General features: G+C 45.1%; 1 protein-coding gene across 5 annotated transcripts in view; it reads left to right on the top strand.

Moving 5' to 3' along the window:
* NRF1 (nuclear respiratory factor 1) overlaps positions 1 to 22,277 on the top strand; it is a 106,606-nt gene that overhangs the window by 62,643 nt on the left and 21,686 nt on the right. For all 5 annotated transcript variants that reach the window (XM_077837562.1, XM_077837525.1, XM_077837554.1 and 2 more), the window contains 2 exons: positions 2,008 to 2,165; positions 7,490 to 7,614. In XM_077837562.1, the coding sequence (XP_077693688.1) occupies positions 2,008 to 2,165; positions 7,490 to 7,614 (283 nt within the window). The remainder of the gene's footprint in view (positions 1 to 2,007; positions 2,166 to 7,489; positions 7,615 to 22,277) is intronic.

Below are 22,277 nucleotides of genomic sequence, written 5' to 3'. Positions count from 1 at the left end.
AACTTGAGCTTGATGTGACCAGAGCTGAACACCTTTGTTTTCCCTCCCTGTCTTCGCTGGTAATGCCCTCTTCCTCCCGGCCACCAGCCCTGCTGCCCAGGGTGGACTCCTCTCTGACTCCTCCCTCTCCCTTGCCCCACACCTCTTGGGGTGACGCACAAACCTTGCTGCGGCTTCTCCCACACCGTTTCTAAGACCCAGCCCTTTTTTTCCTCTGTATAAGGACGTTAAACTTTCAGCTGTCCCGTCATCTCCCTTCCTGGTACTGTAACCACTTCTCCTCTGGCTTCCCCGATAACTGGAAGGATGAGTGATGCAGGGCCACACAAAACACAGCTGTTAAAATTAGCTTGCGCTTGCTTCCTTGTTGCCTGAACACCTCACTTCTCCCCTGCCACCTTGAATCCTTCCACAGACCTTCCTTTCTCCACGACATCAAATTCAAGGTTCTTCGCATCACCTTCAGGGTCTTCTCTCTGTGCCTGTTTTGGAATCTGATCGAGCAGCTCTCGCTACTCCACCAGAAGGGCTAGCCATCATCATCCGTTTGTTCCCTTGCCACACCTCCACCACCCCCGCATCATCTTTGTACCTTCTTCCACTCCACCCTCTGTGCATAGAACCGTCTCCCGGGACTAATCCATGTGGCCACCCCGTCGTCCTACAGATCTCTCATTGAACTCTTGCTCAGACGTGATCCCTCAAGGGAAATGACAACTGACAATGGCTAGAGAGCTCGCTGACATATATATTGTATATAGATAACGACCTGAGACTCTGCTTTAGCCCCTCACCTCTGGCACAATGGGTAAGAGGATACTACAGACTGGAAGAAAAAACCTTGCCTCGGTGGGATGGATTGGGTCCGATCTAGTAGATATCTTCTCTTTCCATATACCGTAACAATGGTCTGTGGTGCCCTTCCTGATGATCTGTTGAATGAAACATTTGAGCACCAGCCAATAAAGGGACTTACGCAGTTGGGACCAGGGATGAGTCTGTGAGAGGAATTTTCTCATATAAAACGGTCCACAGCTCTTTGAAGGTTGAAGAACCTTCATCCTCTGATTCGATGATCTTTTGTTCCTGATGCTCACATCCTGTTTGTGACCGCACAGTCATTGATACACATGAGGTCCCAATTGGAGGAGTATAGAGTGGGGTGGAGAATGATCAGCTAGGAGAAGGTGAACTCGGTGGCAAGCACAAGAACCTGTATGCATGTACATGTCCTTAGTTAAGAGAGAGAGAGAGAGATTGAAATAATTAAAAGACATGAACAGAACTGTTTCCAAATGTGACTATTATTTATTATTTGTATTCTTCATAAGATCCCTAGTCCTGGACCAGACCCCATTGTCCTCAGCACTGTGTAAACACAGAACAAAAAGACAGTCCCAAAGAGCTTACACTCTAAGTATAATACAGGAGAAAACAGATGGATATGGGCAGACAAATGAGGAAGTACAAGAAAATAATGAGATCACATTTTTTGTTCTGTGTTTATATAGCACCTGGAACGATGGTGTCCCGGTCCATGACTAGGGATCCTAGACACTTCGGGCATACAAATAATTTGAAAATAGTAGGCACATCATCTGTAGGCATCACAGCAAAGGAGGGATTTGGAGGGTAATGAGGTAGTTTCTATGTCTTTAGAGGGGCAGTATGGGAGAAATCACGAATGCGTGTGTTTGAAAGTTCACAGGTAGGTGATGGAGGCTGGCATCATGGGTCGATTGGGAGTCAACACCTTGATAGTGAATGAGAAGTGATTGGATGGTTTCCAAAATGTTCCCTGTAGCTCAGTTTCTAAATTGCTCCCAAAGGACCTCTTTTTCCAACAGAGGTGCTTTCAGGATGCTTTGTACAGAAGAATCAAAGCATGTAGGATTTTTCAAAGACATCTTGAAAGTGTTTGACTTCCTCCTTATAAGAAGTAGCCACCCAGCTGTGGGAAAGGTTCAGGGAAGCTGAACTTTTCTCTTTCTCTCTTCACCCAACTAGGTGGAGCAGAACTGGGCAACGCTACAGGGGGGTGAGATGACTATCCAGACGACGCAGGCTTCGGAGGCCACGCAGGCGGTGGCATCGCTGGCAGAAGCAGCAGTGGCAGCATCTCAAGAGATGCAACAAGGAGCAACCGTTACCATGGCACTGAACAGGTACATGTGAGAGGAGGAGCTATGGGGACTAAATGGGGTAAGGTCACAGAAAGAGGGAGACCTTTCTGCCAGGTTTGCTATCTGTCACAATGAGGGCAGCACAGAAGCCAGTGATACATTTGGAAGAACGTTGTCTGGGATCTTTCATAGAGATTTTTCCATAGAGAATTCCCAAACCATCCATGACAAAGCATTCATAGATCATTTCCTAGTGTCCCATTGTAATATGAGGAAGCTCACAGAAATGGAAATGTGCTGTTAGGGAAGGTACGTTTAGTACCCATCCCTCTCTATACATCCTGTTTGTCCATTGAGGGTCCACTTACAGGAGATAAGAGCTATAATGTGCTTGTAGCACCTGTTAAATAAGCAGCTCCATCTCTCTGTCAACATTATTGAGGGCCCCTCTGTTAAAGGGATGATGTTGATTTAACCAGGTGGGTGGTAGTATGGTCTCCTCCGACCTGAAATCAGAATCTCTCTTCCAGGCTAGTTGTTGAAGGTATTTCTCCTGTGTTTGGTTCTGGAGCAGGAAAGCTGAAATAAGCTGCCTGAGTAATGATTTCTCCTCCTGCGTGGAGAGCTCTTGGCTCAGAGTGAGCCCTATGGTTGGTTATTTGCAGAACAACGTTTTGACCGAGGGTATGGAGTGCTGTTCTGAGGTTGAGATAGGAACCTTGCAGAGGTCATTTTGAAAGACGTTTTGAAAGCCTCTGTTGAGAAAGGGATCTGAGTGAGAAGAGGGAGACTGTCCCAAGCACAAGGAGAGGGAAAAGAATCCAAAGACCAGGGTATTATTGCTCATTGCCTGAACCCAACCTGGGTTTTCCTACCTGGTTTATCTTATATTTGTGCTTTGCTTTTGCACTCAGCCTCCTCATTCTTGGAGTCTGTTTACTGAACAGGGGTTGATCCTGCCAGGAGAAGAGCAAAGCATGGAATGTTAATGGAGGGCTCCAGGAGCCTCTTCCACAGACCACTTGTTAAAACAGCCACCTTCGTACCAGCTGCATTCCACAAACTGATTCCACGTTTCTGTTGCAGCAGGATCCAGGACTAGCCCAGAACTATTTCCCGGGTGTGTCAAGCAGATCACTCTCTCCTCTCCTCTCCTCTCCTCCCCACCCCGATCCCATCTCTCCCTCTTTGGTACCAAACAGTGCCACACTTTAATCAATGGGAGAGGTTGCTGCTGAGTCACTTGAAATGCATTCTTCTCATAGGCTGAATGCAATGCCTCTGCATTACTCCCAGCAAGAGGCCAGGACTGGGATCCAGATTCAGGTATCTTTCAGAACATGGTCATGTATGCCACTGTTATATTGATTAATTTTATCTACTGATAAAGACTGGCTGTCTGTAAAATCACTTAACTCTTTTCAGGGGTTGATATGAAAAATGACTGACAACCCCCCCGCCCGCCCTGCGCAAAGTTTTCATAACACTGTAGAGAGGTCTACTCTCACACAGTCCACCCTTCCCCGCCTGTAGGATGGCCACTTACAGTCGTAATCGCAAGAACGTTCTCTGGTGTACTTTTAAATGACTCAAAGGCTAGGGTTTTGACCATTTTTGTAGATTATTCCACTGCCTAACACATCTCTGTATCAGGAGCGGTTTTCAATATGTAGATCAATAAAAATCTGAAAAAAAACCTCATTGATATAATCCATCAAAACAATTAAAACTAAACGTTGAATTCTGCCAAGCCTCGTCATGTATAATTTGTCTCCTCACGCCCACATCCCACTGTAGAGACACTTTTAGGCAGATAGAAATTAAATAACAGAATTAACTTCTGAAAATCAGAATCCTTAGTAGAAATAACTGTTCTTCCTTTAACTCTAGTAGCAATCCCCAGGGGTCCCTGCAATACCTCTCGCTTTAGCCAGCTTTGTATTTCAGGAGGGAGTGGGGGAACCTGCAACAAGAGCCTCAAAATGTGAGGTGAGGAGTTTAGTAAACATTTTGGCTGCTTTAGATAGATGTAGGATGTGGGAACAATGTGCACTTTGGGGAAAATACAAAGCCCAGGCCCTTCTGCTGTGACAGTGCGTGTTGCTTTCTGATGACAGCAGAGTAATGGTGCCTCAGGAGGTCTTGTTAACAAGCTGCAGTGCAGCTGAGCTGACTCAAATGTTTATCACCTACAGGGGAGAATATGGCTACCTGCAGAAACTCATAGAAGTGTTGAGATGTTGACTTTGGCAGCAGTTGTGAAGTATATTAGAGGGTGGGAATATACTGATTTACTTTCCTCAGGGGCTAGAGGTGTGATTCCTCTAGGCCCTGAAGTCTTACCCACCCCTTTACTTTGCACAGCCCCACAATACTATTCATTAATTGGCCAGAAGTCTTGTTCTGGATTGACTCAAGGAGCATAACCATCCTTCACCACCACCACTTCCTTCAGCTGTCCTGCCAGTCACTGTAGGGCTGTCACTAGGCCTCGAGGACACCCCGGTCCTTAAGAGCTCGCAACTATTACCAGCTTTTGGAAGGTGTCTACCTAATTTTAGCACAAAGCTGCCATCACTCCATTGGGTGCTGGAATGGTGTCTCTAGGGGTACCTGGTTGAGTGGTGTCATTGTAAAGAGCAGATGTGTGCAGCTGTGACAAAAGAGGCAATCTCTGTAATCGGTTTAGGGATGGGAAGCAGAGGAGCAACTTCCAGCAAGAGAGAATGAGGGGGAGTGCAAGTAAATGGGTGCAAGCTCAATGTACAGCCATTTGAGTTAATAGATAAACGTTTGGGGAGATCAACATAAACGGAAAGAGCATTTGTATAGCAAAGCACTATTATTATATTCAGTGATGCAGCCTTCACAGTTCATTGGGATGCTAAATTGCCCTTGAAAGTGGATTTAAATAAGTGCTTCTCATGGCTGGGAGGCTGGGCGGCTCCAGCAAGTGAAGTCTGTTTATTGGAGCTGGTCTTCCCACACTATAAATGTCTTTATACCAGTGCAGATTCTCAGGAGTTGTGGCATACTTCCTAGGCAAAAGGAAGCGAGAAGGCAAGAAAACAAAATGGTATGGTCAAATAGCAACGGGAGGTTTTGTGCGCCAAACAGACATAGTTTAGAAGTGAAAATCCAGCCCAAACCAAGTCAGCTGGAAGGAGAATAAAATCTATGATGGAAATTAAAAAGGTCAAGAGAGAAGGACATAAAAACAAAAAAACTCATAGGCAGCATGCAAGAAAAGGGGTAGGTTGATTTGGACTACCATGGAGCAATTAAGGAAGATCCCAGGGAAGCTAAATGATTTCTTTACATTGATCTTCACTGCAGAAGACATATCTGCTTTTTCAGATAATTAAGGTGAGGCACTGTCAGATATTCAGCTATCTAAAGAAGAGTTTCTGGACCAAACATATGAATAGCAACAGGTCACTCTGCTGCTAATCTCTCCTTAAAGTGAACTATTAAACCACAGGGCTGGAGGGTAGCAAACGTTTGGCCTTGGATAAAAGGAGCTGAAGATATCCTGGGAATAACTGACCAGGGAGCCTTACTTCATGGTAAGGTGAATTGGTTGAAACAATTATTAAAGGTAGAATTACGAAACACGAAGGAAATTGTGTTTTAATGAGGAAAAACTAGTCTGGTTTCTGTACAGGAAGATCGTGCCTCTCCAGTTTGTTAGAATTTTTTGTGTGTCCACAAAGTAGTGCGTAAGGGAAAACCACTTGCTATAACTTACCTGGGCTTTTCAAAAGTCCCTTGCAAAAGGCTATTAAGGAAACTGCATGTGCTTTAAGAGGGATTTTAGAATAGGGGAAATTAGAGATGGGAAGGGCCAATTGGGTCATGTTATAGAATCTTAGAAATGTAGGGCTGGAGGGGGCCTTGAGAGGTCATCTAATCTAGCCCCCTGTGCTGAGGCAGGACCAAGTAGACCTAGACCATCCATGACAGGTATTTCGCTAACCTGTTCTTAAAAACCTCAAATAACAGAGATTCCACAACCTTCCTTGGCAGCCTATTTCAGAGCTTAACTACCCTTACTTATAGTTAAGAAATTTTTCCTAATGTCTAACCTAAAGCTCCCTTGCTGCACATTAACCTGATAGATTTCTATCTTCAGTGGACATCGAGAACAAATGAGCACAGTCCTCTTTATAACAGCCCTTAACATATTTGAAGACTGTTATCAGTGTGCCCCTCCACCCCCGCCAGTCTTCTTTTCTCAAGACTGAACATGCCCAGTTTTAGTTAACTTGTTAACCTTAATAGGTCAGGTTTTCTAAACTTCTTTTCTTTTTTGTTGCTCTCCTCTGGACTTTGTCCAGTTTGTCCACATTTTTCTCAAATTGTGGCACCCAGAACTGGACACAGTAGCCCAGCTGAAATCTCACCCATGTTGAGTAGAGCAGGACAGTTACCTCCCATGTCTTACATATAACAATTTTGGAACTGCATCACATCATTGGCTCATATTCAATTTGTGATCTACTATAAACCCAAGATCCTTTTCAGCTATACAACTGCCTAGCCACTTATTCCCCATTTTGTAGTTGTGCATTTGATTTTTATTCCTAAGTATAGTACTTTGCACTTGTCTTTATTGAATTTCATCTTGTTGATTTCATACCAATTCTCCAATTTGTCCAAGGTCATTTTGAATTCTGATCCTGTCCTCCAAATTACTAGCAACCACTCCCAGCTTTGTGCCATCCACAGATTTTATGAGCATACACTCCACCCCTGGAATACCCACTGAAAAAAAGTAATGGATGCTTAGCACCCACTGTCAGCCAAGCTCTTCCGCTCCCGCCCCAGTGCTCCTGCCCGCTGGCAGCCATGCCAGTCAACTCCTCCCCCTCCCTCCCAGCGCCTCCTGCAGGCCGCAGAACAGCTGTTCAGGGCATGCAGGAGGAGCTGGGAGGGTTGGGGAGGAGCAGGGATGGGGCATGCTCAGGGGAGGGGATGGGAAGAGGTGTTGTGGGGGCAGAGCAGGGACAGGACTGGGGGCAGAGGAGGGGTGAGGGCTTGGAGGAAGGGGTGGAGTTGGGGCGGGCCTGAGCGGAGTGGGGGTTGAGCACCCCCCCCCCCCCCCCCCCGGGTAAAGAGGAAGTTGGCGCCTGTGACCCACCTTATAGTCCTTTCATCTAGACAATTTCATCTAGTCCATTCCTCACCCCTTTTCCACTCTACGATTGTTCACTACACGATCATTTCAGTTCCTTTGGCCTGGTGAGAGCTCTCGCCACCCTGGCATGTGTGATCTCCTTCTGTGGCACTTGGTTAAAGCCAAACACATCAGAGCTGAGTTGCTCTCTTTTTCTAATCATTCTTTTTCTTGTCCCTTCTGCCTGCAGTGAAGCAGCTGCCCATGCTGTCGCCACGCTTGCAGAAGCCACCCTTCAAGGGGGAGGACAAATCGTCCTGTCTGGTGAAACTGCAGCAGCCGTGGGAGCGCTTACTGGAGTCCAGGATGCTAATGGTAAGAGCGGACAGATATTTAATTGGATTTCATTTTGTTTTCCACTTAAACCCTCAAGTCCTGACTGATGGGATGAGTCAGAACAAACCCAACCTGTACGAGAAACAAAGGGAGGAAGTCCCAATATGAGCTGTAACAAGCCAGGAGTTTTGCTTAGCAAGAAGGTAATGTTGATCCCCCAAGGGAAAGTTACCTGGGATGTTGGGCTTTTTTGCTGTAAGGAAGGCTTCACCACGATGGAGCGTCATGAATCAGGTTACACCTCTTACCTTTTCAAAAGGTCTTTGTTGGCCTTGGAATTTGAGGTGGCCGCGGAATTTGGCTGAGAGTTGACTGCAAGGTGCTACCCTCCAGGGTTTCCTTGCCGTCTGTGGGACTTTTTCACATGCTCCTCTTTGGCTGCTGGAGAATTGTCACTATGATGCTGTGTATGTGCTTTGGTGGCACCTTTCACGCTAGTGAATGCATCCCTACTCTTCCTGTTTTCTTCATAGCGCAGTTCAGGCTGTTGCTTGCTTTCTTGATAGGCCTTTCTGTGGTACACCTCACAGTATCTGAGTGCCTGTTCTGAGTGGTGTCTACTATAATTAGCCAACCACAATTGTTGCTGTGGTAGTGGTTATTAATATTATCAGAGTGCCTAGAGACCCTAATCAGAGTCCCTCTGTCCTAGGCAAATATCAGCATTTGTAGCTAATACTAACTAGCCACATGTAACTGTCCCATGGTCTTGTTATGCCTTTGCTCAACTGCCAAGGTAAACAAAGCATTGCTGTCCAAATTCAGGGATGAAAGGCATTAGTTATTAAAAAGACTTGATAATGCAATTGAACTTATGTTTACCTGTCTGCACCTAAGAACTGTGTGGCATGTGTTCAGTTATAAGGAAATGCAGCTTTAAAGGATTGGACTATTTTAAATATTATAAATGCCAAAGGAAAAAGTAGTGGATTACCAGGTTGCAAAGTGATGGCCATTGTCTTTTGGTCTGTTCCATACCTAATGCAGCTCCTTTAATAGTTGCCTCATATTTGACCTACCTTGAAATAATTGGTTAGGAATGTTCTTTATGTTCTAAAACATCACCATTCTATTGTCAAAGAACACAATGGAAAAAACAATAGCAACTTTCACTAATGGTGCATTTAGCTTTGTTGCTGTGGAGTCAACCAGCGTGAAGGGGGAGCACAAATTAACCTGCAAACCCTGTTTCTAAAACTGTTAACTTACTTGAGGATGCTATTGCCCCCCAAAACATAAAAGAAGCCACAGAATTGTGCTGGGTAGTGCTCCATCAGCAACCTGGTGCGAAGGTTGTAGGGAATCCGTGTTCGTCAATACAAGGGCCCAGAAAGAAATGACCTGTTTTCAAGCTTCCAGGAAGGTTTTATAATCAGTCAGATTTAGAAAAGCACATTGGTGTCCCTTTAAGAATAAAAAGTGGGTTAGCAAATCTGTCAGGCGTGTTCCCTTCGGTCTGTTCCCAAAGTGCTTTCATGGTCTGGATTCCTCTGGACAGTTCCTCCCACCCGCCTCAGGATCTGAGTCACTCTACCTCATTCATCCAGCATTAAAATCATTTTAATGCAAGATAGTTTTTACAGCAGACTTTGAAATCAGATGGGATTTACAATGCATTTAGGAAAGAGACTGTTGTTTGCGGCATTTTCCTCTGCGCAGAACCTCACCCCAATCCCTCCCCTTGTTTCCTCTCCTCTTTGATTGCTGTAATCTCTGGTGGCATTAAAGGGAAGGTATTTGTCTCTGCAGTAGTCCTTGGAAGCACCATGCAGTTAGTTTTATTATGTAATCAGCTAATACGTCTCCCTGTAGGGATGGAAGGCGACTTTGATATCAATTCCCGCTGTCTGCCCTCCATCTCCAGACAAGGGAGAGGAATTTTCAGCTTCCGTATTGTCATTCAAAATTTGTTTCACCCTTCTCCACCCTATGCATCTAGCTTTTTTAGTCTGAGTTCTCCCCTGGTTTCAGAGTAAGGATCTGCTGGGGTATAAACATTTACTCATCTGATGCAGCCAATCAGTATAAGCTGTTAGAATGCAATTCCATCAGTGGGAGATTAAATGTGAGTGATTGGATGTGATTGGCTGCAGCAAGGAGAAGGGGAAGATATCTTAGATCAGCGACTGAATTAACCCACAAATTCTCCTTGCCCAGTTGATTCTAACAAAGACTGAACTTACTAAGATTTCCAGTAAATGTTCCTCTCTAAAAATCCTTTACCCTTCTTTAGCACCTATCATGCCAGGATGTCAAAGCACTTTACAAACATTGATTTCCATACCTCTCAGGGAGGTGGTGGTGTGAAGGTTGTTACCCTTGTTGTATTGATAGCTAAATGGAGACAATAGAGTTTAACTGACTTGCCCAAGATCACACAGAGAGTCATTGACAGAGCAGGGAATAGAACCCAAGTGTCCTAACTCCTATTCCTTTACTTCAGCCATTAGATGTAATTCTTCCCTCCTTGTTTGGTTGTGTTATGTCCATCCATTATATTGTTGTTTTTCCATCTACTGTCAGGAGGTGATACCTGTATTCCAGGAGAAACAGGCTGATTATAAAGGGGAAACTTCTCTTTGTACCTAGACACCCCAGGAACTAGAGCTGAATTCAGCATTGCCAGAGGTAGAATGTCCGGTACTGTGGCTGGACTGAAAAAGGGCTGTGGATAATCTTATGAGCAGTAACATTTATAGCTAAGGGAAATCAAATCTCCTGCTTCACTGCAGTGTAAAACTGTCTAAGTGCATGATGGGTTTCTCCTTCTTCTGAGTACCTGGTATTGTCAGTCAGGATACTGGAGCTGATGACCCACCAGTCTGAGCTGTTGTCTCAAATGCCGTGTTCTTAAATAATTGGAAAGAAAATATTGTGATATCTAGACAGGCAAATGGGACTGTAGTGACATCTGTGTGTAAAGTTGGCTGGAATTGGAAAGGGCTCAGACAGAAGAAAATGGACTGCACCTGTTTAAACACCTGTTAGCATGTGGAAGGGGAAGCAGTTTAATTCACGTGGAGGTGCAGTAGCTGGTAGCAGGAGCCTGACCAAGCATGTGTTTAGATTAGGGCTGTCAAGCAGTTAATAAAATTAATCGCTATTTAAAAAATAGCGATTAATCGTGCGGTTAATTGCACTGTTAAACAATAAAAGAATAAATACCGTTTATTTAAATATTTTTGGATGTTTTCTATATTTTCAAATATATTGATTTCAATTACAACAGAATACAAAGTGTACAGTGATTACTTTATATTTTTGATTACAAGTATTTGCACTGTAAAAAAACAAAAGAAATAGTATTTTTCAATTCACCTAATACAAGTACTGTAGTGCAATCTGTTTATCATGAAAGTTGAACTTACAAATATAGAATTATGTACAAAATATAACACATTCAAAAATAAAACAGTGTAAAATTTTAGAGCCTGCAAGTCCACTCAGTCCTACTTCTTGTTCAGCCAATCACTCAGACAAACAAGTTTGTTTACATTTGCAGAAGATAATACTGCCTGCTTCTTGCTTACAATGTCACCTGAAAGTGAGAACAGGCGTTCTCATGGCACTGTTGTAGCTGACGTCGCAAAATATTTACGTGCCAGATATGCTAAAGATTCATATGTCCCTTCACGCTTCAACCACCATTCCAGAGGACATGCGTCCATACTGATGACCGGTTCTACTCGATAACAATCCAAAGCAGAGCAGACCGGCGCATGTTCATTTTATTATCTGAGTCAGATGCCACCAGCAGAAGGTTAATTTTCTTTTTTGGTGGTTCGGGTTCTGTAGTTTCCACATCAGAGTGTTGTTCTTTTAAGACTTCTGAAAGTATGTTCCACATCTCGTCCCTCTCAGATTTTGAACGGCACTTCTGATTCTTAAATCTTGGGTCGAGTGCTGTGTCTATCCTAAGAGATCTCACATTGGTACCTTCTTTGCATTTTGTCAAATCTGCAGTAAACGTGTTTTTAAATTAAACAACATGTGCTGGGTCATCATCCGAGACTGTTATTATATGAAATATATGGCAGAATGTGGGTGAAATAGAGCAGAGGATATACAATTCTCCCCCAAGGAGCTCAGTCACAAATTTAATTAATGCATTGGTTTTTTTAGCAAGCGTCATCAGTACGGAAGCATGTCCTCTGAAATGGTGGCCAAAGCATGAAGAGGCATACGAATGTTTAGCATATCTGGCACGTAAATACCTTGCAATGCCAGCTACAAAAGTGCCATGCAAATGCCTGTTCTCATTTTCAGGTGACATTGTAAATAAGAAGAGGGCAGCATTATGTCCTGTAAATGTAAACAAACTGGTTTGTCTTAGCGATTGGCTGAACAAGAAGTAGGACTGAGTGGACTTGTAGGCTCTGATATTTTACGTTGCTTTGTTTTTGAGTGCAGTTATGTACCCGCAAAAAAAAATCTACATTCGTAAATTGCACTTTCATGACAGAGATTGCACTATGGTACTTGTATGAGGTGAATTGAAAAATACTATTTCTTTTGTTTTTATCATTTTTACAGTACAAATATTTAAAATAAAAAATATACACTTTGATTTCAATTACAATACAGAATACAATATATATGAAAATGTGGAAAAAAAACAAAATAATTAATAAATTACAATTGGTATTCTATTGTTTAACAATGCGATTAAAACTGCGATTAACCATGATTAAATTTTTTTTAGTTAATCGTGAGAGTTAACTGCGATTAATCAACAGTCCTGGTTTAGATGGATAGGGACAGGGAGACAGACTCTTGAAGACTGTCGGGAAGGAGAGACTGCAGCACTGCTGGGCAGTGCAGTTTCCATTGACTGGATCTCTTCACGTTGCAGCCTCCCTTTTTAAATGGATCTGGGGCTTGAGATCATCTCAATGGCGTTTCATTTTTAAATATTGGAGAATTTTGTGCCTACATATTATTTATAGAGGGCCATAACTGTACACAGCCTTGGCCAGGAGGTATAATATGCCAAAGGCAGACCAGAATCACTGCCCCACGGAGCTTAGTCTAATAGCATCAGTGGGTCCATTATATAACAATTTACAAACACAGAGTGGCCAGTGGTCATTACAGCTGGAAGGCTTTGCAGAATAAATGGCTTTTTCAGCAGTCTGGAAGAAGAAGAAGGGTTGTATGAGTTAACTTGTACGGATTCCCAACTAAAGAGAGTGGATTAAAAGAACACATGAGGTTGGGAGCAGGGGAAAGAGTTGGGGCTGTCAGGAAGGAAGCTTGCACTGATCTTAGAGAGAAACAGCTAAGGGAAAACTGGGGAACTAATTACACTGCCTTGAGCTCGGTGCAGCCAATTTGCATCTCCACCCCCTCAAAGATCTCTGTTGATGCACCTCAATCCTGACTGGTAGCATCCTCTGCTCTTCCATTCCACTTATAGCTTTGCTGGTGCCTCTCAGTTCTGACATGCAGATGCTTTTCCAGTCTAGGCATCTGTTTGGCTAGAAGGACAGATAATCATGCTAATTTTTCTGCTGGTTTTCTGTCCTGGGTGCAGATGGGCATGAAGATGAGCCTGCCAAAGAGATGTAAATTTCTCAGTAACAATTTTCAGCATGACCGAAGTGAGACAGGCTTACCGGTGAGGGCGAGGCAGGATTATCAGGCTGTGATGAAAGCAGGGAGAGAGCATTAGGCCTGTTTGACGTGAGCAAAGGGGGATTATCGAGCCCTGTGCTTTTGCAAACAAAGGAAACAGGCATCTGTATAGAAGCATGCCTCACAAATTAGCGTAGGGTAAACAGGCATTTAGATGGGTATTTCTCATTTCAAAGGGGCAGGCACTTGCAGCTTCTTATCACCACGTGATGGCAATTAGCGATGCGATTGAGATACAAAAATCAGATGAAATGCAGCAAATTTCCTCGGCTTGCTTGAGGGATCTGTACTTCCTGGGCAAGATCAAACTAAGGAACAGCCACGAGGTGGAAGCCTGTTTGTGCCACCGTGTAAAGGGCTATGCCGATGAGACCCAGGAGAGCATGTGAGTGCAGCAGGTGGATCTCCAGACATGTGGGGAGAGTTAGGGTCCTGTCACGCTCTGTACAAACAGTTACAATTCAAAGTGCATCAGGGAAAGGAATGGTGGGAAAGGAGCCTGGGGCCCATTGTGTTTATCACCCAAAGACCTACAGAATGAAAATAAAGATCAAGGGACTAACACGTAGGACAAACTTGTAGAATGAGAAATTACCCGTGTTTGCCTTTGAATGCCTCAAGGGCAAGGAGGTGTAGAGCACTGATGATCTGGTTACTGTGGTGGCCCGTTGCACAATGAAAAATGAAGGGAAACTTGCACATTAATCTGGTGTAAATGCCAAACTGCCTTTAAAAATATATTTCCCTTGTAAGTCTCGATTTCAGGGAAAATTGCCCAAATGGGGTGTTGAGTGAAGCGGGGGGAACTGCTTAATTAGAGATACGTGGACAAGACGGGGAGAGAGTTCTTGTAGGGTCTGAGAAGTAGTAGTTTGAATTTGATGCATTGAGGCAGGGGGATTCAAACATGGTCTGAAGAAGGGGCACAGAAGATGATTGTAGCAGATGGCTTCTGAATGGACCAGCAGACGGGAGGGGCCAGCATTTTCTTTGTCAAATGACTGGCAAAGATTTGCATTGGCTACTTTCTGCATATGCTCGCTCACTCCATGCCTGCACTCCTTCCCCGCTGGCATCCAAAACCAGGAGAAACCACAAGGTAAACAGGAAGTCGCTTCTTGCATGATGAAGGAATTGCAGTCTTCTGATCACATGTGGCAAATGGCTCAGTGCTGCCTGCTTCCTCTCCCTCCCAAAGTGACTCCCAGCACTTCAGTGAAAGATTAGCTCTGACTGGGCCTTTTGATGCTCTGGTCTGAGGATGGGAAGCATTGTTGCCTGAGAACTGCCACACTCATTGCACTCAGTGGCTGGGATCCCTATTCCACTGGCACCGCCCATTCTTGGGCCCTGCCAGCACAGAACAATGTTTGCTCCCCTTTGCAAGGCAAACGCTGCCACTTTAAAACCCAGGATGTTAGACTGCATGTTCCTCCTGTCACTGCCCTAACTTGCTGTTGAGCATTAATCTTTGCCAGCGCTGACTGCACCCCCATCTTCGGCTGGCTTTTTGGCACTGGGCTGTGCCGGGCTCTGCGCTCCTTTGCTTTGACAGGATAGGACTGGTGATGAGATGGCTGCTGCCATTAATATGTGTCCGCCCACCAACTGGGGCTAAAAATTGCCTTGCCGAGAACTCGCTTGTGTACTGCCCTGGATGCCTGCTTTCTCCTTTAATCCAAATACCTTGGTCCCCCAAGAACAAGCATGGGCATATTGCAGGCTCGCACGATCTAAGCAAGCTTTTCCTAAGGCCTTGATTTCAACAGGGAGGGAGGTTTTGTCTAGTGGTTAGAGCAGGGACTGGAGCTGGAAGCCTAGGTTCCGTTCCTAGCTCTCCCGCTATGTGAACTTGGGCAAGTCGCTTACCTTCTGGGTGCCTCGTTTTTACTCTGGGTGTAATATCCCGCCTGGGGGAATGTTGTCTTAATGGCCTATGCTGTGCTTTGAGATCCTTGGATGAAAGGCTCTTTATAAATGCAAAGTGCAACTGATATACCCGCTTCCATTTTCTTCTTTCCACTGACATCAGCTTGGTGGGAGTGGGGAGAGTCACCTGCAGTTTGGATGCTTCTGTCACACAAATGACTCTGTCGCAGCAGCTCCCTTGAATTCTCAGGCTGCCCTTCTTATCTCTGCAACCTGGGTTTGAATTGAGTCATTTGCAAGGAGAGAGGGATTGGCCCTATAGGGACATCTGTAGTCATCTCTTGCTTGGATTTGTGTTTAATTATCTATTGGGTGCAATCTGGTACATTTTAAAGACACACACCCCTTGCTTCTCAGAGGCATCTCTGTGAGCTATCGATGGTTTACAAGTTTCCACAGAGGAGGGTGAACTGTCAGCAGTTGGGAGTCCCCACTAAGCCCCCTTTCAGCTTGAATGCTGCTTGGAGCATCTCTAGTATCTTTGGGGTGACCCGTGCCCTGCCGATAGTGGGGGGGCAGAGTGAGGGCAGCCGGCTTCAGCAATGTTACTGAGCATGCTCAGTACAAGCCACGCAGCAAATCGGGGGGGGGGGTGCCTCCGCCCCCCATGCGTCCCCTTGCAGACTTTCCCATCAGTGCAGTGAACTATATACCTTGTCTGAAAACATTGCTTCCCAGCTCCCTGATGACCTTGTAGCATCTCCCCTACCTCCCTTGCCCTCCCTGGTCCCCCACCCCCCCCAAAAAGAATTTTGACATCCACTCCTATTATCAGGCAGTTGAGACTTACAGTCCCTCCAGCTGTCACAGCTGATGCTGTCCTGGTTTAAGCACAGGGCCATTTACCTTCCACGTGTCATGAATTAGGGGAAATGGACAGGAGGGCTGGGTCTGTTTAAAAATTAAAGCTGATTACAAGGCATTAACATTACATTTAAAGAAATAGACAGCAACCCTCCTCGTTCATCATCACTGCAATATGTTCCCCTTTGCTCTGAGCTGGAGGAGAGCGCACTGATCTCAGCGAGACCTCGGCATCTACTTGGGCCTCTAATTTTATTTGCATCTTAAAAATCGCAGCTTGTGGGTTTCATTTCTGCCGCGAGATTTAAAAGCAGTTCTGCGTCCCACTCCCTAAATGTAACCACCATTTCTGTGTGATCACGCCAGAAAGAGTTCTGGCTCCTCAGTGCAAGTCCTTTCTTCCTAATGACGATGCACCCTGTGTCACGAGCGCTCTGATTTTTCCAAGTTGCTTGAAAGAGTTACGTGTCCAAATCCTGTTGAATTACAGTGGGATTTGGGTGCCTAATCACTTAGGCAACTTTGACAAGTCAGTCTCAGGCTTTTGCCTGAGGAGGAGTGATTATGGGGGAACAGCCTTATTTGGGGGTGGGGAATGACAGACTATTGATTTGGCATGTCTCACCACGCGGTGTCATGTGGAGACACAGAGCTAGATGGACAAATGCTTACAAAGAAAAAAGTCCCTCAGCTGAACATCCCGGTCTCAGGACCGCGTGGGTCCATTTTCAAACAGTTGGGACCACAGGGAGCTGTGAGTGCTCAGCGATGTAGAAATGGTAGCATTACTGCTTCCCCCCAAGGGTGGGTCTGGATGGTGTCATCCTGATGAGCTGCACTAATTAAATAACAAAGGGCAATTTGCTTTGCAGTGCTTGGGGTGCACTGCACTTTGTTGTAAACACAATTATAGTCCGCAAAGCAGCCAGTGGTGCATCCCCTCCCTTTCTCACAGCAATGGCATCCAGAGTCATTTTGCCTGGCTTACAAGTTCAAAGCAGGATTTGTCTAACTGTGGCAGCAGAACAAGATCAACCCCAAAGCTGCTCCTTAAATTCCAGCCAAGCTCTCTCTGCTCTACACACTTTTAGGAAAGGTGGGGCTCTGTTCCTGACTCTGACGCCAAATATGATTACAAACATATATTTTTTGCTTGTGGCAATGGCCAAAATGTGCTCAGGGCTCCTCAAACATGTAGGAAGACACAGTCCCTGCCCCCAAAGAGCTTCCATTCTAATAGCAGCCACCATGCAAAAAAGTGCCCCTTCACTCAATCTTCTCCACCACTCTCACTGTCCAAAGTTCCTTGCTCACCATCCTCTGTCATCAGTCATCAGGCAGCCTTGAACAAGTACTGCAGTAGCCCCCTCCTTTGTTCAGGGGCCTAGTCAAGCTGCCTCCATGAACAGACAGCTGGTGAGGTATCTAAGGGAGTGCCAGCCCACAAGAGGGAGACTTGGAGGGAGGGGGGACCTTTTGGTCCTTGTGCTCTCTGATCCCTGCTGATCCTCTGGTGTCTGGGTCCTGCATAGAGGGGAGTGAAGTAGCACCTGCTGCAGCTGGTCCTTTTGGTGCAGTTTCAGGCTCCATGGTGGCTGATATAATTCCTGGGAGAAGCAGATTTTCCCTCAGACCACATGTTGAGAGCCTTCTTCTGGGCCTTGTATGCCCTTAGCTGCATTACCATTTTTCTACCCGTACTCTCCCCTTGAAGGCAGGGTTGACTGAAGTGATGCCGAGGTATAACCGTGGCCCACAGGACACTGATGTGCAGCCTGTGGTTACCCTGAATCAGTTTCAATCAGGAGGGGCTCTACCATCTCTGTGCCTCTCTGTTTCTGATGAGGCTGGCTGCACTCTGAATTTTTTGACGCAACTAGGGCATGGCTCTCGGAATCCTGGCAGGTTGCCCACAGGGCTATTAGCTGGGCAAAGTTTGGGCACCCTCTGTTTTTAGGAAAAGAGTAAAGAGTCCATTAGAAAATGTTATGGGGGTTTTCTTTGGTGGGAGAAAAATAGTCGAACCTGAGGGCAGCTTTGAGCTACAGGCTCGCTCTTAATGGATGTCAGTGGCAGAGGGATGCAATTTGATCCAAATGGGAAGCTGGCTCAAATCCCAGCAAGCTGTTGTAACTGTATAAGGCATCTTACGAAGTGAGACGGTTCCTCCTATAAACGTCCCCTGCAGGCAGAAGAAATCCCTTGTAAGTTAAGCTGCAAACAGGGGCTTTCCCAAATAAATTTCTGTTTAATTTAATTTCAAGCACTGAAGCGTGTTTGTACATCTGTCCCTTTAAGAGAGGAATAGCCTTGACATGTATGTTAATTGAAGTTCCTTCACAGTGGAGTCAGACCCAGTCTTCCTCTTTCGCCCCAGAAAGAGTAAGGCCCAGTCAGTGTAGCCTTCATCATGTAGTCTGCAGCACAGACTGATTTAAAAACCTTTTGCCTCTAGGACTTAAATAAGAGCCCAATCTCGTAGCCCTTACCCATGTGAGCTATCTCACTGTAGTCAATGGAAGTACTCCTGTGAGTAAGGATTAGAGGTGGGGCCCTAAAATGGTGTGCATGGCATAGTGGTAAAGACAGCATGTGTTTGGGAATTAATTTTATGAGCTGGTCACACAGGACTTTTGTGCTTCTGCTTTTATAGAACGTATCACTTTCATCCTTTGGTTGCTATTCCCTAAAGAGTCCAGTGCTGCTGCTGGCTTTGAAAAGGGGCTGGATAACATTTCTAGCTACTTGTGCTAAGAAAGGAGTGATCAGTCCGCATGCCTCAAGGTGTCAGCAGATCATGACAGGGGTCAGGGAGGAATGTTCTGCCACCCCAGTGTACAGCATGGCTAGTTAACACAGTGTGTGGCCTTTGTCTGAATCACCAAGTACTGGCCTCTGCTGTAGACAGAGTACCCAGACCTTATGGAGCAGTCATCTGATACGATTTTTCAAATCCTAAATGCAAATTGGGAATAGCCACTGGCAAATTCCAACTTGACCATTCTGTCACTTCCTGGCAAATCCACCATCTTGTGCCCCCCCCCCCCCCCGATTGCAGCCCAGCAAATGAATGGGGTGAGACTGACATAGGTGGCAAATACTTGCTCTCTGCTGTCATTGGGTGGGTCACGATGACAGGCTTGAATGTGAAGCCATTTTTCTCTTGCCCTGTGACCAGGAGGGAAATGTTAATGCTGCTGCCCCTTGTTGCCTTTGGCAGCAAATCATGCCCTCAGCTGCCCTGTGGAGGGCAGCATGTTTCTCTCTTGAGCCGGGTGTCTTCCCAGTGACCTTCTCAGCTCATGAAGACAGCTGGGCTTTGCTGTAAAGCAGCTCATGTGACTGCAGTAATCCGCAGGCAGTAACCAGCTGTGTAGGAAGATTGCAAGAGGAATCGGCCTATTTTTCCGCACTGCGGACTTTGGCATGAGAACACAAGGCTTGGGGCGGCGACTTCTACTGCTGCCCACCCACCTTTACGCATTCTATCTGTGGCTGCATGACACAGCCACTCAAGCCCCTCCCCAGGAGCCTGTCTTCCCCTTGGGGGTCAGGCTTCTGCGCGCAACGCGCTTGGACAGGAAATAGGGCTTTACTGTGGCACAGGGGTGCTAATTACTTGGCTGCTCAAGTCCGTCAGGAGGGCAGTGTGCTTGGAGCAGTTCCAGATGTCACTGTGCAACCCTTTCTCACAGTGGAGGGGGCACAAGGGGTTTTGAGTCAGTGTGAAGCTGCGAAATAAATTACGAGATGCAAAGAGCGATTGCTGCTAAAGTAGTTTCCCCTGGATCTTTTCCAGTAAAGGGCGGGCCTAGATCTGAATTTGACTCCATCCTCACCCCACTGAGAATGAACTCCTTTGGCTTCATTTATTCCTGGGCAGAAATAACTCTTGAGGTAACTTCCTATCCTACATAACTCTTCTTCTGTGGACTCTCAAATAGCCCTCTCTGCCAGGGAGGCTACTCACTAGCTGCTATTCCTAGACTAGAATGTTCTACAAAATAACAGCTGTACACATGGTGTCTTGGATTCCACACCAATTAAGTGCTGACAGCGTGCCCTATGCTGTTAGAAAGTCCTTGCCCCAAGAGCTCCCAGGCTAAAGCACAGAGACACTGGGAGACCCAGAGAAAGGACATTAGCTTGGAATTTGTTCAGAATTGATCATGGCACCATTTACTATTCCCATAGTTGGTCTTGAGATCACAGTAATTTTCTCTCCGTTTTCAAGGAGAGAATGTGTGTGGCTCCTCCTGGTCTTGGAGTTCTGAGGATCCTTCAATTTCCTCGTCTCTACCTCCCCCGGTGATTTTAGTCAGCAAACTCAAAGCATCTTCCAGGGGAAGCTTGGTAAATATTCATAGGATCCTCCTTACAAGGAACAAAGCACAAGAGGCAATCATGAACTAAGTTGTCTAATCTTCAGTTGTTGAGACTCTGAGAATAGGTGTCGCAAAGGCAGCTGCAGCATGATCTTCCTACATACGATCCCATTGATCTGATTCAACCCTCTTCTGGCGGGAGCTCCTTTTATCAGGTAGAGAGTAGTTGTTACCTGCCTGTATCATCTTTTGCTTCTCCACTGGATCTGCCAAAAATGCCAGCAGCATGTGTTTGTGACATGGACAAGTTGTCCACTAGGAAACTGACTGAGACAGTCCCTCAGTTCATAAGTTACTGAACAGCCTTCAGAAATGGCCATCTGTTACGACTGGCTAGGACAGATTTGAACAGGAGACCTGTTGGTGAGAGGCTCTTATTTTCTATTCCCCTGAGCCGTCCAATTTCTCCCCTGCTAAAACAAATTCTGTGTATTTTCAAGCTCTAGCAGATGCAGATTGATGTGCACAAAACCGTGTGTTCATTGTACTTTAGAATGTAAATGTATATATTTTATTGCAGCTGTATTCATGGCTCTGTTGCCCCTTAACCTCTGAAATCATGGGTGTTTACTTTCAGTATAGGTCAAGCCAAATTGGCAATGATCTTGTAGATTGTTTTGTCTAAGTTCTGGTTCAACTCCCTTGAAGTCACTGGAGTCAACAAGTCAATGGAGTTACATCCTCAATGAATTTAACCCACTGCTAGCTTTTAAATCACAATGTGTCATCTTAAAAAATGCATTTGTACTGAGATTCTTGGGTAAGAATTTCAAAAGCACATTAAGTCCCATTTCGGATATGACAGGCACTCAGGAAGTCTAAATGCAATGTAGGAATTAGATTCTAAAAGTGCTATCTCACTTTTGAAAATGGAACTTGGGCTTCTAAGACATTGAGCTTTTGAAAATGTTACCTGTCAATATTTATAACAGAATTATTTTTTCAACACTGGGAGTTACTTTTTTCTGTTCCTGTATCAATCAGAATTTTTAACCTGTTCTGTTGTCCCTTAAGGGAATGGTTTTCAAAGTTTCAAGACTACTGTACTCCTTTCAGGAGTGGTCTTGCATACCCCAAGTTTCACCTCACTTAAAAACTACTTGCTTACAAACTCAGACATAAAAATACAAAAGGGTCACAGCACACTATTACTGAAAAAGTGCTGACTTTCTCATTTTTACCACATAATTATAAAATAAATCAATTGGAATATAAATATTGTACTTACATTTTAGTGTGATACTTGAACCTGTTTTTCACTTGTGAGCCTTGTCTGAAGCCCAAGTCCCGCCGCCCAGAGCTGAAGCATGAAACTTAGCTTTGTGGGATCCTGCTTGCCACCCCTAAAGCCATCCCGCACCGCACCCCTCCTCCCCCCGGTGGTTGCAGCCTCCAGGTTGAGAAGCACTGATCTAGATGAGCTGAGTACTCACTGGAAGACATCTGTGTAGCTCCAGAGGTAAATGTACCTGTGGTTCAGAACCACTGCCGTGAGGTAGAGAACAAACAGACCTCTTATGGAAGGGGCTGCTTAATTCTTCTTTGAGTATTTGTCTGTGTGGATCCCTCTTGAGGTGAACACGCGCCCAAGAATTGCTTAGTACCATACTAGCTAACCACACTCAGTAAAACCTGTGATGTGTGTGGCTTATGACACACAAATGTATGTTTTAGTCATCAGTCCCAGCCTCTAAACCCTTTTTTATCAACAGATATGCAGAGTTAAATAGCAGTAATCTGCCAAAGGCAGTAGCGTACCAAAAATAAATAGTCTCCACCTGCTACACAACAAAGACACAATGCAAGAAAATGCTTTTTAAAAAATATTGATTGTAAAAACTGTCCCTTATGCTACACCTACTATGGCTTTGAGTCATGTGTTTACTCTGA

The sequence above is a fragment of the Eretmochelys imbricata genome, chromosome 1 (assembly GCF_965152235.1).
Source record: "Eretmochelys imbricata isolate rEreImb1 chromosome 1, rEreImb1.hap1, whole genome shotgun sequence".
Classification (NCBI taxonomy): domain Eukaryota; kingdom Metazoa; phylum Chordata; order Testudines; family Cheloniidae; genus Eretmochelys; species Eretmochelys imbricata.
This window is presented reverse-complemented; position numbering and strand designations above follow the sequence as displayed.